Raw genomic sequence first — 17,248 nt, forward strand, 5'->3', positions numbered from 1 at the left:
CGCCCACCGCCCACGGGGCGGGGCTCTCGGTTCTGGCGCCTGCGCACTGCGCGCCCTCCCGCAGGGACTGCTGGGCTGCGAGACGCGAAACGGCGCCGGGCGGGAGAGGAGCGGAGCAGTGGTCGGAGATGTGGCGACCGGTGAGGACCCTCCCGGCCCGGGGCGCCGGAGATCCTACACACCAGCCCCAGAGACCCGAGACCCGCAGGTCCCCAGACCCCGCCCCAGAGACCCTCAGGGCTTTTTCCCTCTTTTTTTTTTTGAGGCAGGGTCTCGCTCTGTCGCCCCGGAGCGCAGTGGCGCGATCTCCTCTCACCGCAGCTTCCGCCTCCCGGACTCAGGCGATCCTCCCGCCTCGGCCCCGCAGGTAGCTGACACCGCAGGCGTGGCCGCGCCCGGCCGACTCTGTATTTAGCAGAGTCGGGGTCTCGCCGTGTTGCTCAGGCTGGTCTCGAACTCCTGGGCTCTAGCGATACGCCCGCCTCAGCCTCCCCGAGAGCTGAGATTTCAGGCGGGAGCCGCGCCCGCAGCCCTGACACCGCCTGCACTGGGAGCCGCAGGGGCCCCTCCGCCCAGCCCGGAGGCGGGTGCCCAGCGCCCGGGACAGCGCGATCTCCAGAGGGCAGGGGCTCCGCGGGGAAGTCACTGGCGCCGTCCCCCTCGCGAGGCGGCCTCCCGGGATCACGGACGCCTCCCTGCCCAGCCTGTTGCCCGGGACCTCCTCCGGTCGCCTCCCCGCCGGGCCCGCCCTGCCCTGAGGCGGCGGGCGGGCGGGGGCTGCAGGACGGGCTCTGCTCTGAGCGCCCCTGCCTCGGCTCAGGGGCGCGCCCCCCGCGGCTTCGAGGCCCCCTATCTCAGGCTCTCGGCGTCTCCCCGCTCCCACGTGGCCGCCGGGTCCCGTTCCTCTGTCCCTGCGGCTAGGACTGCGGGGGGGCGGGGCAGAGGCCTTGACACGCATCTTACCCACCCCCTTCCAGAAGAGATGGAAGGGGCTCCTGGCGCCATTCCTTTTTTTCTTGGAATGTCAGCAGAGCTTGTGTTTGGCGATAAGCTAGCCTTGCCGGTCTGGCTATAAATAGCACGGATGGACGGCCCACTCTTGCCCCAGCCCAGCTGTGTGACCCCAGGCTGCTTCATGGGTCGGGGAGGTGGCCTTTAGTGCAGCTCCTTCCAGGTGACAAAGTCTTCCCACGTGCAGGCCACTCAGTCCCTCCCCAGCCCCAGCGAGTGGACAGGTTGGTTTAGCCCCTGGTTAGGAGCTGCTCATGGCCAGTGAGCAGGGCTGGGTCCAGTCGGCGTTTGAGGGCTGGCTGGGGCTGAGAGGGTCACACACCCTGGGAGAAGGTCAGTGTGTGTGGTCGCCAGACCCACTTACCCTGCCCAGACTCCCAATCTGTCTCTTCCTAACTTTGGGGACAGTTATGTGCCTCAGTTTCCCCTCCTGTTGAGGTGCACAGTGCTGTTGGGTTCCCCAGGCTCTGGTCATCCGTTCGTGGTTTGTAGTTTCTGGCGTCATTCTTTTTTTTTTTTTTTTTTTTTGAGACGGAGTCTCGCTCTTTCACCCAGGCTGGAGTGCAGTGGCGCGATCTCGGCTCACTGCAGGCTCCGCCCCCCGGGATTCACGCCATTCTCCTGCCTCAGCCTCCCTTGTAGCTGGGACTACAGGCGCCTGCCACCTCACCCGGCTAATTTTTTGTATTTTTAGTAGAGATGGGGTTTCACCGTGTTAGCCAGGATGGTCTCGATCTCCTGACCTCGTGATCCGCCCGCCTCGGCCTCCCAAAGTACTGGGATTACAGGTGTGAGCCACCGCGCCCGGCCTCTGGCGTCATTCTGAGACTCGGCAGTTGCTTCTCGCTGCTGCGGCCGGGCCTGTCTGTGGGAGCCGCATCCTCCTCATCTGCAGGCACTGGAAAACCAGACACAATCGGACATGCGTGTGGTTCTGTGGCCAAAGCACGCCCTTTGGTTGTGAACTTCATGATACCTGTGTGAGTGTTACCACGCAGAACACTTGCTGCTTTCAAGGTAGTCAGCTGTGGTCTAGAGTGACTCTGGAAAGGGGGGTGTTTCTGTTTGTACAGAGAGACTGCACACACTCACCATAAGAAAGCATGAGAGGTTGGGGCAGAGGGCACCCGTTTCGTCTTGTCCAAACTGGAAGGCTTTGGAAGTCAGGGGAGCTGCAGGGTTCAGTGTCACCAGGGCCGTCTCAGGTGTGTTGGGGAAGGCCCTGGGGACCCACCGTCTAAAAGACGGCTTATCTTCTGGCAGTTTAGAGGTCGTGTTCTGGGTGCGGTTGGGGCTGTGTGTAATGTGAGAGTTGCCCTGGATTGGGCTCTGGGAAGTCTTTCTGGGAGGTGTGGCTGCAGGCTCGCCCGCCAACCCATAACCTCTTTGGGCCTTGGGGACCTCTCCTGTGTGATGGGAATTTCAGAGAGGATAGTCTGGGTGTGCCGGGCGCCTCATATTCAAAGGAGCCAGGCTCTTGCACAGCCTCATGGGCCCTGGCAGGCACTGTGGGTTATCAGTGCCTGTTGCTTGGCAGGGCCTTGTGGGGTTCTGTTCAGTCCTGTGCTTCACAGCTGTTGGTCTCATTCGGCAGGCATTCATTGAGTGCCTGCTTGTTCAGAGATGGTTGAGAGGTGGCCCTGCTCACAGTCTAGTGGTCAGACAGATTCCGTAAGTTAACAGTCATGCTGGTGTGTGATGAGGACAGTGGCAGGACAGGACCACGGTGAACAAGGTGGAGCCGGGCGTGGGCATGAGCGAGGCTGCTGGTGGACCAGGGTAGGGTGATGGTGGCCTGGGGTCTACCGGAGGGATCTCTGTCCTGGATGAGAATGGGAGTGACAGAAGCAGTTGGAGCCCCTTCTGCAGTGCTGGTTCCTGAGGAAAGGGCAGAAAACTGTTGTTGGAGACAGCGATCAGCCAGCCATGACTTTCCTGGCCTCACCTGCTTGGTGGAGCCCGTTGAAACGCAAGCAGCTTGCGTTGCTGGTAACGGATGAGGTGGGCGGTGGTTGGGATAGCCACCTGGGGGTAGCTCCCTTGCAGCCACTTACGAGCTGCTGTTCAGAGTCTCTCCACAGTCCGTGGGCATGACTGCCTGATCTCGGGGCCTCTGGCCGTGCACACGCTGGCACCAGAGGTGGCTAGGGTCAGGAGGTGCAGGCTGGGTAGGCAGCAGGTGGATGGTCTGCCTAAGAGTCGCTGCCCAGCTGCCTCGGGTTTTCCTTTTGAATCAGCACTTGCTGCATGTGACCTCGCCAAGCAGAGGTTTCTGTCAACCCGCTCTCTAGGGACAAGAGGTCATGGACTTTTCCCTTTGGCTTTCGTGTTGTTTGGAGTCCTCAAAATTTTCTGCAGGGCTCTGAGCTCTGGCCAGAAACCAGCTGGCAAGTCAGTTCCTTACTAGGTCCAGTGTTGAGGACCATGTTAGCGTCCGTGCCACGGGGCATGACTGGCTATGCACAGTCCTTTTGCCCCAAACCGTGACTTGTTAGAAGAGCTCTCAGTTGGGGAATTTGGGGTGGAGGGAGTTGTAAGACCTCATCATAGGTCAAGTGTGATTGGGAGACCAAGGTTTCTGGTGAGAGCTGTGGTGTTTTCTTTCTTTCTTTTTTTTTTTTTTAAATTATACTGTAAGTTCTATGTGGTGTTTTCATAATCACAAAAATAAAGTAACGCAATGTGTCAAGAGTCTCGTGGTGGGGCTTCTTTATTTATGTATGTATTTATTTATTTATTTTTTGCAATGGAGTCTCGCTCTGTCGCCCAGGCTGGAGTGCAGTGGCGCGATCTCGGCTCACTGCAAGCTCCGCCTGCCGGGTTCACGCCATTCTCCGGCCTCAGCCTCCCAAGTAGCTGGAACTACAGGCGCCCGCCACCACGCCCAGCTAATTTTTTGTATTTTTAGTAGAGACGGGGTTTCACCATGGTCTCGATCTCCTGACCTCATGATCCGCCCGCCTCAGCCTCCCAAAGTGCTGGGTTTACAGGCGTGAGCCACCGCGCCTGGCCTATGTATTTATTTTCCTAAATGGAGTCCCGTTCTGTCGCCCAGGCTGGAGTGCAGTGTCTCGATCTTGGCTCACTGCAATCTCCGCCTCCCAAGTTCAAGTGATTCTCCTGTCTCAGCCTCCCAAGTACCTGGGATTACAGGTATGCACCATCACACCTGGCTACTTTGTTTGTATTTCTAGTAGAGAGGAGGTTTCGCCATGTTGGCCAGGATGGTCTCAATCTCCTGACCTCATGGTCCACCCGTGCTGGCCTCCCAAAGTGCTGGCATGACAGGCGTGAGCCACCGCGTGCGGCCCTCGGGGCGTCTTTACGTGTGTCCTGCTAGCTGCAGCATGTCCTCTCCTCCTCCAAGTAGAAGCTGTACAGGGTCCCTGTCTGTGGGGTCTCAGTAAGTTGTAAGTTTCTTCATTTGCTTTCAGGACAGTGACCTACACAGGCCACTCCTCCCATCCGGGCGTCCACCTTCAAGGTTGGCGTCTGCTGTCTGATTCCGTGGCCGGGCACTGTTGCCACTTCCTTCTGAGATGAGGATTGCTTTCCTCTGGCCACTGGTCAGTGGGCTCAGCAGCAGGAAATAGTAAATGACAGGGCAGGGGCAGGGACGGGGTGGGTCCCATCCCAGAGGATCCGGATGGTGACACCATCTCTTCCTGCAGAGACTGAGGGGACATTCAGAGATGGGGTGTGTTTGATGACCTGTCAACATCCGAGGCATCAGCCCTGGTTAAGCTGCGTTTAGCCTTCTCTCCACTGATACTTTGACTCTCAGCCTTGCTCCCAGGAGGTAGGATAGTGTTGCCGTTCCGGAATCAAACATGGGAACCTGGCTTCCTGGCATGAGCCCAGCGGTGCTGACAGTCTTTGCTGACTGACTTGGTGATGTGGTTTGGCTTTGTGTCCCCACCCAAAGCTCATCTGAGTCGCGATTCCCAGTGTTGGAGGAGGGGCCTAGTGGGAGGTGATCTGGTCATGGGGGCAGATTCCCCCTTGCTGCTGTCGTGATAGTGAGTGAGTTCTCAGATCTGATGGTTTAAAAGTGTGTGGCACTTTCCCCTTTGCGCTCTTGCTCGCCGTCTCTCTCTCTCCGCCCCCCCACTGCTTCGCCCATACTGTGCTTGCTTCCCATTTGCCTTCTGCCATGACTGTAAGTTTCCTGAGGCCTCTCAGTGATGCTTCCTGGAACTGTGAGTCAGTTAAACCCAGGCCAGGCGCGGTGGCTCACACCTGTAATCCCAGCACTTTGGGAGGCTGAGGAGGGCAGATCACTTGAGGTCAGGAGTTCTAGACCAGCCTGGCCAACATGGTGAAACCCCGTCTCTACTAAAATACAAAAATTAGCTGGATGTGGTGGCACATGCTTGTAGTCCCAGCTACTCGGGAGGCTGGGGCAAGAGAATCACTTGAACTTGGGAGGCTGAGATTGTAGTGAGCTGAGATCGTGCCATTGCACTCCAGCCTGGGCGACAGAGCGAGACTCCATCTCAGAAAAACAAACAAACCTCTTTTCTTCATAAATTACCCAGTCTTGCTTGGGTAGTTCTTTTTTTATTTTTTTTTTGAGATGGAGTTTCACTCTGTCGCCTAGGCTGGAGTGTAGTGGCGCAATTTCAGCTCACTGCAACCTCTGCCTCCCGGGTTCAAGCAATTCTCCTGCCTCAGCCTCCCGGGTAGCTGGGATTACACACATGCACCACCATGCCCAACTAATTTTGTATTTTTAGTAGAGACGAGGTTTCACCATGTTGATCAGGCTGGTCTCAAACTCCTGGCCTCAGATGATCCACCTGCCTCGGCCTCCTAAAGTGCTGGGATTACAGGCGTGAGCCCCCGTGCCCGGCCTGGGTTGTTCTTTGGAGCAGTGTGAGAACGGACTCATGCATTAGGTTAGGGTTAGGCTGCCTCAGACTCCAGCGCATGGAAGTGCTGGTAGTGGTTGAGGGCAGGGGCGTGTCCTGGCCTCGTTCGACCCCACACAATTTCCTCTCTTTGCAGTTGCAGCTTTGCCATTTCCACTCTGCTCTGCTGCACAGCAGGCAGAAGCCCTGGCCGTCCCCTGCTGCGTTCTTCAGGAGAAACGTCAGGGTCCTTCCTCCAAGGTAACGAGTCCTCCACGGGCACACGCCTCTCACCCAGGCAGGCATGGATGGCGTCTGTGTGCATGCAGAAGTGGCAGTTGAGGGCCCAAGGCTGGACCTTCTCCTGTACCCCCAACCAAGACAGGATATGTTTGCTCCTCAGTGCGGTGCACTGGGACCAGAGACCCCCAGGTCCTGACCCATGGGACCGTGCCCAGGGGTGAGCATACCCTGACCACAGCATTTAGAGCAGACAGCTAGCAAATCGGGAAGGGTGCACATGGAGTGCCTGCTCTGAAGAGCAAACTGGGTCATTCAGAGCCTGGAGGAGGGTGGGGTAACTGTAGATGGGGGTCACACAAGAGGAAGAGCAGCAAGAAGAGATGTGGAGGGATGGTTCTGAGCAGAAGGAAAGACCAGACGAGGTCCTGAGGCCAGCAAGGCTGGACCACAGTGGGCAGATGGACGGTGGCAAGGCAGGAAGGCCGTGGAGGGTAGACGTGGCCAGGCAGGGCAGGCAGGGTGAGCTGCCCAAGCACCACTAGCTCGGCGAACGTGGCAGGGGTCTCCTTCTCCTGAGGGCTCTGCAGTAGGAGAATCTGTGTCCCTGGGACAGATGCAGCCGGGTGTAGAAACAGATGTGTGCTCAGACGCCTGCCGCACTCAGCATTATGGGCCGGGTGCAGAAACAGATGTGTGCTTAAGTGCCTGCTGCACTCAGCATTATGGGTTTTCTGCTGTATTCAGCATATGTGGAGCTCCTACTGTGTTCAGCATAGGTAGAGCTCCTGCTGTATTCAGCAAGTATCGGGCTTCTGCTGTATTTGGCAAGTATTGGACTCCTGCTGTATTCAGCGAGTATTGGGCTCCTGCTGTATTCAGCAAGTATTGGGCTTCTGCTGTATTCGGCAAGTATTGGGCTCCTGCTGTATTCAGCGAGTATTGGACTCCTGCTGTATTCGGCGAGTATTGGGCTCCTGCTGTATTCAGCGAGTATTGGGCTCCTGCTGTATTCAGCGAGTATTGGACTCCTGCTGTATTCGGCGAGTATTGGGCTCCTGCTGTATTCAGCGAGTATTGGGCTCCTGCTGTATTCAGCGAGTATTGGGCTCCTGCTGTATTCGGCGAGTATTGGGCTCCTGCTGTATTCGGCGAGTATTGGGCTCCTGCTGTATTCGGCGAGTATTGGGCTCCTGCTGTATTCGGCGAGTATTGGGCTCCTGCTGTATTCAGCAGGTATGTGGATCCTACTGTGTTCGGCATGGGGGAAGCTCCGTTTCTTGCTCTGTGCTGTCATGTGACTCAGCACACGCCGACCTCAGCATCTTCCCTGTCTCTGCTGTGCTGATGGCCATCCAGCTGAACCCTGCGAGGTGGACAGTGGTTGTGATTCTCCACAGTGTAGGTGGCCCCAGTCCATGAGGAGCGCAGACCTGCCACTGAGTTGCTTCCTTTACCTGAGGAGCCATTTCCATGTCCCATGACCCCATTGGCTGGGTCTCCGGACAGACCTGAATGAGACCTACCCCTTAGGCCATCTGGTGCCAGGCTTTGGTGCAGGGGCTCAGGGAAGGGGACACTGATGCGGTGGTGTTCTCTGCTGACCACACCGTCAGAATGGCTGTGCACACAGGAGTGAGAGGTGGTGCTGGGGGAGGTGGGGGGCAGAGGTCAGAGCCCAGCTGAATGTGGGGGGGCGGCGCCTCCAGGCTGCATTGTCTCCCCTCAGGTTCTCGAGCCCCACACCCCTGTGGAGGAAGGTGCTCTCCACCGCAGTAGTGGGGGCGCCCCTGCTCCTCGGAGCCCGCTATGTCATGGCAGAGGCGCGGGAGAAGAGGAGGATGCGGCTCGTGGTGGATGGCATGGGGCGCTTTGGCAGGTAAGAGGGCCCAGCGGTGGCGGGCAGGGGGTGTGGTGTGGCGGACGGGGGGTGCGCCGTGCAGGAGTGCCTGCTCCAGATGCCCTCACAGACGAGGGGGGCGGGGGGTGCGCTGTGGCGGGCGGGGGGTGCGGCGTGGCGGACGGGGGGGTGCACAGTGTAGGAGTGCCTGCTCCAGATGTCCTCACAGACGAGGGGCGTGGGGCTGGGAGGCCTGCAGAGCTTGCTGAGGATTTTACAGCTGCTTTTCAGGCGTCCTTTCCTACATGGGAAGGTGCTGGCTGAGGGGACAGTGAGCACTGGCAGGCCGATAGGATGTGGTGTAGAGGAGGGTCCTCCACATTGGATGCAGCCGCCAGAGGCCCTTCCCTAGATCAGCCTTGGCCTGAGCGGGAAGGGGCTCCAGCCCTGGGCTGGTGCCTTCTCCCTCAGGCTTCTAGGCTGGCAGAGAAGCAGCTGCCCTGCCTTCCTTCTGTTCTCGCCCCATTGCAAGGTTTGGGCCTGGGAGAGGAGGCTGCCTCTGTCCCTGCCCCTGGAGATGGGCAAAATCGGGTTATTGCTGTCAGGGCCCTTTCTTCCTCCTTTACCTTACAGTGCAGAACTTGGGGAGGGTGAGGACACCTGCTGTTGGAACCCTTGGGTGGGCATTCCTGCTTTTGGTCAGATCCCGGAATTCCTGTAGCCACAAAGCCCTGCCTAGCCTGAGCCTGGTGGAGCCAGCTCTTGGCTTTGAGAGAAACCTGTTAGCCCAAAGCGCCCCTCCACCTTTTTTTTTTTTTTGAGACAGAGTCTCGCTCTGTCGCCCAGGCTGGAGTGCAGTGGCGCAATCTTGGCTCACTGCAAGCTCCACCTCCTGGGTTCACGCCATTCTCCTGCCTCAGCCTCCTGAGTAGCCCGGACTACAGGCGCCCACCACCACGCCCGGCTTATTTATTTATTTATTTTGTATTTTTAGTAGAAACGGGGTTTCACCGTGTTAGCCAGGATGGTCTCAATCTCCTGACCTTGTGATCCGCCCGCCTCGGCCTCCCAAAGTGCTAGGGTGACAGGCGTGAACCACCGCGCCCGGCCGCCCAAAGCCCCTTTGAACGGAGTGTCAGGGTGGGAAGGAGGCAGGGTGGGTGTGGTCCTGTTCTGCCTCTGAGCATCTGCCAGGCCTAGGTCAGCTTCTCAGCAAGTGCCTCAGCTTCTGGTGCCTTCAGGGATTTCACCAGAAGTTTCACAGAAATTTCCTCCAGCAGTGAGTGGAAGCTTGTGGATAGCTGGGCACCTGAGGATTTTCAGCCTAAAGGACAAACCAGTTGCCCCCCATGTGGGTCTCCCTGGCGTCTGGTTTTGCTTGGAGTTCCTGCAGTCCCTGCCTGCAGATTTCGGGTGGCATTGTCTGTCTTGCAGGGCCATCCAGTCTCGCAGCCTGGGGTGGGTGAAGACAGAGCCTCGGGTCCTCTGCCTTTTTCTCGTGACCCTCTGCTGCGGTGCATGCAAGGGCCACACAGGGCTGCCAGCCACTGTCCCCTGCAGCCTGGTTCTGAAGTGTCAGCTTGGCAGGCCTGGGTTTGTCTCACCCTCTATTTCATGGCATGCGGCTGTGTCTGGTGTCCACCTCCTCGGCCACCGGCTTGGTGAGCCTGCGTTCTGGGCTCACTTTCTGGGAAAACATCTTTTCACAGCTTGCTCTCGGGCTGAGCTGGGGTTGCAGGGAGGGACTTCTGTTGTTAACTTTCCCAGCAGTCTGCATGTTCTCCTTGGCTCTAAGCCATCACGGTTGCATAGACAAGCAGGCCTGTGGCGCTTCCCTGGCAGGGCACAGGGTAGGCCGGGAACACATCCTGGGTGACAGCAGCACCCACGCAGGAGCACAGGAAGGAGCGCGGGTGAGGAGCATGGCGGGGCCAGTGCACCATAAGAAAAGGCAGCAGAGGTCAGAACAGGCCACAGGTACCCAAATGGTCAGGGGCTGCCCAGGAAGGTGGAAGGTTTGGGACAATGTTTCTCTGCCTCCTAGCCCTGTCTCTAATCTGCCACTCCTTACATTTTCTTTCTTTTTTCTTTTTTTTTTTTGAGACGGAGTCTTGCTCTGTCACCCAGGGTGGAGTGCAGTGGTGCGATCTCAGCTCACTGCAACCTCTGCTCCCTTGGTTTAAGGGATTCTCCTGTCTCCCAAGTAGCTGGGATTATGGGTGTGCGCCACCACGCCCGGCTAGTTTTTGTATTTTTAGTAGAGACAGGGTTTTGTCATGTTGGACAGGCTGGTGTCGAACTCCTGACCTCACGTGATCCGCTCAGCTCGGCCTCTCAAAGTGCTGGGATTACAGGTGTGAGCCACCATACCTGGCCCTAAACTTAAATCGCCACCAGGCGCAGTGGCTCACGCCTATAATCCCAGCACGTTGGGAGGCTGAGGCAGGCAGATCACGAGGTCAGGAGATTGAGACCATCCTGGCCTACATGGTGAAACCCTGTCTCTACTAAAATACAAAAAAAAAAAAAAAAAAAAAAATTAACTGGGCGTGGTAGTGCATGCCTGTAATCCCAGCTACTTTGAGAGGCTGAGGCAGGGGAAATCACTTGAACCTGGGAGGCAGAGGTTGCAGTGAACCGAGATCACGCCATTGCACTCCAGCCTGGAAGACAGATCCAGACCCGTCTCAAAAAAATAAAAATAAAAAATAAAATCACCTATGTGTGGCCTGGCGCAGTGTCTCATGCCTGTAATCCCAGCACTTTGGGAGGCCGAGGTGGGTGGATCACGAGGTCAGGAGATCAAAACCATCCTGGCTAACACGGTGAAACCCCGTCTCTACTAAAAAATACAAAAAATTATCTGGGCGTGGTGGCGGTCGCCTGTAGTCCCAGCTACTTGGAAGGCTGAGGCAGGAGAATGGCGTGAACCCGGGAGGCGGAGCTTGCAGTGAGCCAAGATCGCGCCACAGCACTCTAGCCTGGGTGACAGAGCGAGACTCCGTCTCAAAAAAAAAAATCACCTATGTGTTTTGCTTCCCCCCACCCCCCCCTTTTTTTTATTTTTTGGAGACAGTCTCACTCTGTTGCCCAGGTTGGAGTGCAGTGGCTTCATCTTGGCTCACTGCAACCTCCATATTCAAGCAATTCTCATGCCTTGGCTTCCCGAGTAGCTGGGACTACAGGCGTCTGCCACCACGCCCGGCTAACTTTTTATATTTTTAGTAGAGATGGGGTTTTGCCATGATGCCCAGGCTGGTCTTGAACTCCTGAGTTCAGGTGATCCATTTGCCTCAGCCTCCCAAACGGCTGGGATACAGGTGTGAGCTACCATACCTGACCTAAATTTAACTTATTTTTTTTATTTTTAATTTTTTAATTTTTTATTTAACTTATTTTTTCTATTTTTAATTTTTTATTTAACTTATTTATTTTTTTATTTTTTGAGACAGAGTTTTGCTCTTGCTGCCCAGGCTGGAGTGCAGTGGCGGGATCTCGGCTCACTGCAACCTCCACCTCCCGGGTTCAAGCGATTCTCCTGCCTCAGCCTTCCGAGTAGCTGGAATTACAGGTGCCAACCATCATGCCCGGCTAAGTTCTGTATTTTCAGTAGCAACAGGGTTTCACCATGTTGGTCAGTCTAGTCTTGAACTGCTGACCTCAAGTGATCTGCCCGCCTCGGACTCCCAAAGTGCTGGGATTACAGGCATGAGCCACCACGTGGGCCATGCCTGGAGTTTCTGTTGGGGTATTAATACTTGGGTGGGATTGATTGAAAATCTCCAGTTTCTCAGAAAATCCCGGGAACTCAGTTTCCAGCCCTGGTCCTCCCCCTCCCATCCCCGTAGGCCCCAGAGTGGTGGGTCTTCGCCCTGAGTCCCTCCTTAGCATAAACCCTCAGGGCCACCATGGAAAACAGAGGCACTCCTTATCACTCAGGACATTCCAGGGACTTAAGAAGGGACAAAGGTCAGACCTCTCTTTGGGTAAAGTTAATTCTTCATTGCACATGATTGGACACCTTTGAAGATTACAGGCTTGTAAGTATTGTATAACAAGAGTCAGCCAACTGTGGTCCTCGGGCCAAGTGCAGGGGCCCAGTGTGGCAGCTGTCTGATTTGTAAATAAAGCTTTATTGGAACACAGCCATGCTCATGCATTGCCTGTGACCACGTGGTGCATAGTTGCCCATGTGCTCATGCATGGCCATAGTGCCTAAAATAATTACCATCTCATCTTTTACAGAAATATTTCACTGCTTCTTATTTTCTCAGCGTGGGTTTGTCTGATGTTTGCTTGTGGTCATATTCGTCATCCGTTTTGGCAGGAATCTCACAGGAGTGACACTGCTTCTGTCCTGCCGGGCACACGATTTCAGTTTCCCCATTTGATTCCCTTGTAATTAGCCGTATGGAGGCAGTTGAGATGATGTGTCTGTTCTCACTGCTCCTCCACCCAGCAGTTTGTTTGTTTCTTTATTTATTGAGACGGAGTCTTGCTCTGTCGCTCAGGCTGGAGTACAGTGGTGACATCTTGGCTCACTTCAGCCTCTGCCTCCTGGGTTCAAGCAATTCTCCCAGCCCCAGTCTCCCCAGTAGCTGGGATTACAGACACCTGCCACCACACCCGGCTAATTTTTTTTTAATTTTTAGTAGAGACGGGGTTTCTCTATGTTGGCCAAGCTGGTCTTGAACTCCTGACCTTAAGTGATCCATCTGTCTCAGCCTCCCAAAGTGCTGGGATTATAGGCATGAGCCACCGCGCCTGGCCTCCACCCAGCAGTTTAGCACTCATTGATACTTTTTTTTTTTTTTTTTTGAGACAGAGTTTCACTCTTGTTACCCAGGCTAGAGTGCAATGGTATGATCTCGGCTCACTGCAACCTCCACCTCCTGGATTCAAACAATTGTCCTGCCTCAGCCTCCTGAGTAGCTGGGGATTACAGGCACGCACCACCATGCCCGGCTAATTTTGTATTTTTTAGTAGAGGCGGGTTTCTCTGTGTTGGTCAGGCTGGTCTTGAACTCCTGAACTCAGGTGATCCGCCCGCCTTGGCCTCCCAAAGTGCTGGGATTATAGGTGTGAGTCACCACACCCGGCCTCCAACATTTTATTGTGAAAAACTTCAAACATACAGCAATGTTGAAAATGCTCTGTGAGGCAATGTGAAATGCAATGTGAAAATGCTTTGGGAGGCCGAGGAGGGCGGATCACGAGGTCAGGAGTTCGAGACCAGCCTGACCAATGTGGAGAAACCCCATCTCTACTAAAGATAGAAAAATTAGTTGGGCATGGTGGTAGGTGCCTGTAGTCCCAGCTACTCGGGAGGCTGAGGCGGGAGAATCGCTTGAACCTGAGAGGCGGAGGTTGCAGTGAGCCTAGACTGTGCCATTGCACTCCAGCCTGGGTGACAGAGTGAGATTCCAGCTCAAAAAAAAAAAAAAAAAAAAATTAAATTCCTTCTCTCCCAAGCACAAGTCTGTGGGACGTTTTTACATCTTTTTGTTACAGAAGTGTTCTGTTTACTGTAACAAATTTTAATAGTAGAAAAGTTAGAAATGTAGAAAGCTCCCCTTAGATCCACACCAAGGGTAAAAGTTCTCCAAGAATTTTATCAATGCATATTGCCTCGTGTCAGCCCACACACTCCTCTAAATGTACAGATGCGACCTAAAATGAGATGCACCTGCCCTGCCCTCAGACGTCTCCCCCGGCAGTCCACAGCTACCTTCACGTGGCCTCTTCGGTACCTCAAGGGTAAAAGGATTTTAACCTTTTATTATTATTATTATTATTATGAGACAGTCTCACTCTCTCGCCCAGGCTGGAGTGCAGTGGCACAATCTCGGCTCACTGCAACTTCCACCTCCTGGGTTCAAGCGGTTCTCTCGCCTCAGCCTCCCGAGTAGCTGGGATTACAAGCATGCGCCACCACATCCTGCTAATTTTTGTATTTTTAGTAGAGACGGGGTTTCGCCATGTTGGCCAGGCTGGTCTCGAACTCCTGACCTCAGATGATCTGCCTGCCTTGGTCGCCCAAAGTGTTGGGATTATAGGCGTGAGCCACCGCACCTGGCTCACTGCAACTGCAATCTGCCTCCCGAGTTCAAGCGATTCTTGTGCCTCAGCCCCTCCCGGGTAGCTGGGACTACAGGCGTGCACCACCACACCCAGCTAATATTTGTATTTTTAGTAGAGACAGGGTTTCACTGTGTTGGTCAGGCTGGTCTCGAACTCCTGACCTCAGGTGATCCACCCACCTTGGCCTCCCAAAGTGCTGGGATTACCGGCGTGAGCCACTGTGCCTGGCCTAACCATTTTTGATATAACTTTTCTTGACTGTGTCAAAACTGCTTGCTGTATCAATAGACTCGGCTTAGGTAATGGAAGTCACTGTGTGGGCTCACGTGCACACAGGCACTGACTGCGGGACGCAGGGAGCTGCTGGGGTCTTGTGCTCATGCGCCCAGGTTGGGGTGGATGGGGCAGTTTGTCAGGACAGGCAGGCTGGTTTGCAGAAAGGACAGCTGGGCTTGGCCTCTCCATGTGCCTTCTCGGGCAAACGCCACGGAACGTCTGCTGGTAGCTCCATCGCCTGTTCATCTCTTCAGTGTTTTTGAGGTGTCAGCTCAGTGCTAGCCACAGAAACGAGGTGGCTGGAGGCCCTGCCTTCCCCATCAGTCACTAACCACCGAAAGCATGTCCTGTGCCTGCCACAAGCAGTTAGGCTTCTCTTGCACGCCTGGGTCTCGATGAGGGTCTTTGAGTCTAAAGCTGATGCACTCTGGTCCAAAGCCAGCACTGCCCACCGAGTAGCCTTTGAGTCCCAGAGCACATTTAGAAACCCTGGCCCAACTCGGCCGGGCGCGGTGGCTCACGCCTGTCATCCCAGCACTTTGGGAGGCCGAGGCGGGCGGATCACGAGGTCAGGAGATCGAGACCATCCTGGCTAACATGGTGAAACCCTGACTCTACTAAAAATACAAAAAAATTAGCCGGGCGTGGTGGCGGCGCCTGTAGTCCCAGCTACTCGGGAGGCTGAGGCAGGAGAATGGCGTGAACCCGGGAGGCGGAGCTTGCAGTGAGCCGAGATTGCGCCACTGCATTCCAGCCTGGGCGATAGAGCGAGACTTCGTCTCAAAAAAAAAAAAAAAAAAGAAAAACCCTAGTCTAACTCAACCAACACACTCCAGGTGCTCTGCTCTTTATGGGGGCCCAGAGTGGGGCCTGAATGCTCGGGGGGGTCTCCCTGGATTGCTGGGGGACACAGAGCCCACCTGAGCAGCCAGAGCTGCGCATGAGGAGTGACTGTGGGTCCTGTTGCCAGGCAGGTACATGAGCGTCGCAGAAAGCAGGGACAGGCCTCTGGCCATGGCCAGCCTTGGAGAAGCCACTCTAACCTCAGCCCCTCCCTGTGCACCTGTGTGTGGTCTGCCCGCTGCCTGGTGCCTCATTCCAGGGCTGCCCAGCTGGTCCCCAGAGTTCCCCCAGGACTCCCACCCTGATATCTTCCTAGCTGGAGCCAGGCCTGGGGACACCCCTCTGCCCCAGCATTCCCATCCTCTTGCTTAAATCTCCCCCAGGAGCCCAGTACCTGCTCAACAGATACCCAGGATGTCCCCCACTTCCTGCCTTAACTGGGCTCTCTTCCCTGCGGACCTTGCCTCCCCAGGCCTTGGAGACCCACCCTCCTGGTGTCCTCCTCTCTTCCTAGTGGACCTCAGGCTGCAGGTGACCTTGACCCTCCTGTGACCTCTGCTGCCTCAGCCCTGCCCCCGTGCTGCCATCCTTTACCTTCACAGACAGCCTTGGAACCCCATCTCTCCAGGGGATGCCACCATCCATACCGTCCCCTACCCCATCTCACCTGGGCACCCTTGAGGGTGGCAGGAAGTGAGGGTGGCATGGACACAGGCTGCCCATTCTGCAGATCTTTTTTTGTTTTTTGAGACAGAGTCTCGCTCTTGTCACCAGGCTGGAGTGCAGTGGCGCAATTTCAGCTCACCGAAACCTCCGCCTTCTGACTTCAAGTGATTCTCCTGCCTCAGCCTCCCGAGTAGCTGGCACTACAGGCATGCACCACCGTGCCCAGCTAATTTTTGTAATTTTAGTAGAGACAGGGTTTCACCATGTTGGTCAGGATGGTCTCAATCTCTTGACTTTGTGATCTGCCTGCCTCGGCGTCCCAAAGTGCTGGGATTATAGGCGTGAGCCACCAAGCCCAGCCTCTTTTTTTTTTTTTTTTGAGACCGAGTTTCGCTCTTGTTGCCCAAGCTGGAGTGCAAAGGTGCAATCTCAGCTCACTGCAGCCTCCACCTCCCGGGTTCAAGCAATTATCCTGCCTCAGTCTCCCGAGTAGCTGGGATTACAGGTGTGCACTACCACACCTGGCTAATTTTTTTGTATTTTTTTTTTTTTTTTTTTTTTTTTTTTTTTGAGACAGAGTCTCGCTGTGTCTCCGGGCCTGGAGTGCAGTGGCGCAATCTCGGCTCACTGCAAGCTCCGCCTCCCGGGTTCACGCCATTCTCCTGCCTCAGCCTCTCCGAGTAGCTGGGACTACAGGCACCGCCACCACGCCCGGCTAATTTTTTGTATTTTTAATAGAGACGGGGTTTCACCGTGGTCTCGATCTCCTGACCCCGTGATCCGCCCGCCTCAGCCTCCCAAAGTGCTGGGATTACAAGCGTGAGCCACCGCGCCCGGCCTAATTTTTTTTTTTTTTTTTTTTTTTTTTTTTTTGAGACGGAGTCTTGCTCTGTCACCCAGGCTGGAGTGCAGTGGCGCAATCTCGGCTCACTGCAAGCTCCGCCTCCCAGGTTCACGCCATTCTCCTGCCTCAGCCTCTCCGAGTAGCTGGGACTACAGGCGCCCGCCACCACGCCCGGCTAATTTTTTTTGTGTGTGTTTTTTAGTAGAGACGGGGTTTCACCGTGGTCTCGATCTCCTGACCTCGTGATCCGCCCGCCTCGGCCTCCCAAAGTGCTGGGATTACAAGCGTGAGCCACCGCGCCCGGCCACCGGCCTAATTTTTTTGTATTTTTAGTAGAAACGGGGTTTCACCATGTTGGCCAGGCTGGTCTTGAACTCCTGACCTCTGGTGATCCGCCCACCTCGGCCTCCCAAAGTGCTGGGATTACAGGCGTGAGCCACTGTGCCCGGCTCTGCAGATCTTTTTTGGATGGAGTCTCGCTCTGTCACCCAGGCTGTGGTGCAGTGGTGCAATCTCGGCTTACTGCAGTCTCCGCCTCCTAGGCTCAAACGATCCTTCTGCCTCAGCTTCCTGAGGGACCACAGGTGTGCACCACCA

At 55.6% G+C, this 17,248-nt stretch overlaps 1 protein-coding gene across 8 annotated transcripts in view; it reads left to right on the forward strand.

The window, feature by feature from the left end:
* The window catches only part of ADCK5 (aarF domain containing kinase 5), a 20,179-nt gene continuing 2,931 nt past the window's right edge, over nucleotides 1–17,248 (forward strand). Inside the window, exons 1-4 of one of the 8 annotated variants that reach the window (XM_063643068.1) lie at nucleotides 119–140; nucleotides 1,709–1,991; nucleotides 6,019–6,122; nucleotides 7,831–7,980. In XM_063643068.1, the coding sequence (XP_063499138.1) occupies nucleotides 7,916–7,980 (65 nt within the window). In that variant the 5' untranslated portion in view covers nucleotides 119–140; nucleotides 1,709–1,991; nucleotides 6,019–6,122; nucleotides 7,831–7,915. Of the gene's footprint in view, nucleotides 141–1,708; nucleotides 1,992–4,637; nucleotides 4,811–6,018; nucleotides 6,123–7,830; nucleotides 7,981–13,604; nucleotides 13,699–15,075; nucleotides 15,673–17,248 lie in introns of those variants that run through there. The other 7 variants (XM_055287651.2, XM_063643069.1, XM_063643070.1 and 4 more) reach the window with 7 other exon arrangements.

Source organism: Symphalangus syndactylus, chromosome 7 (assembly GCF_028878055.3).
Source record: "Symphalangus syndactylus isolate Jambi chromosome 7, NHGRI_mSymSyn1-v2.1_pri, whole genome shotgun sequence".
Taxonomy (NCBI): Eukaryota; Metazoa; Chordata; class Mammalia; order Primates; family Hylobatidae; genus Symphalangus; species Symphalangus syndactylus.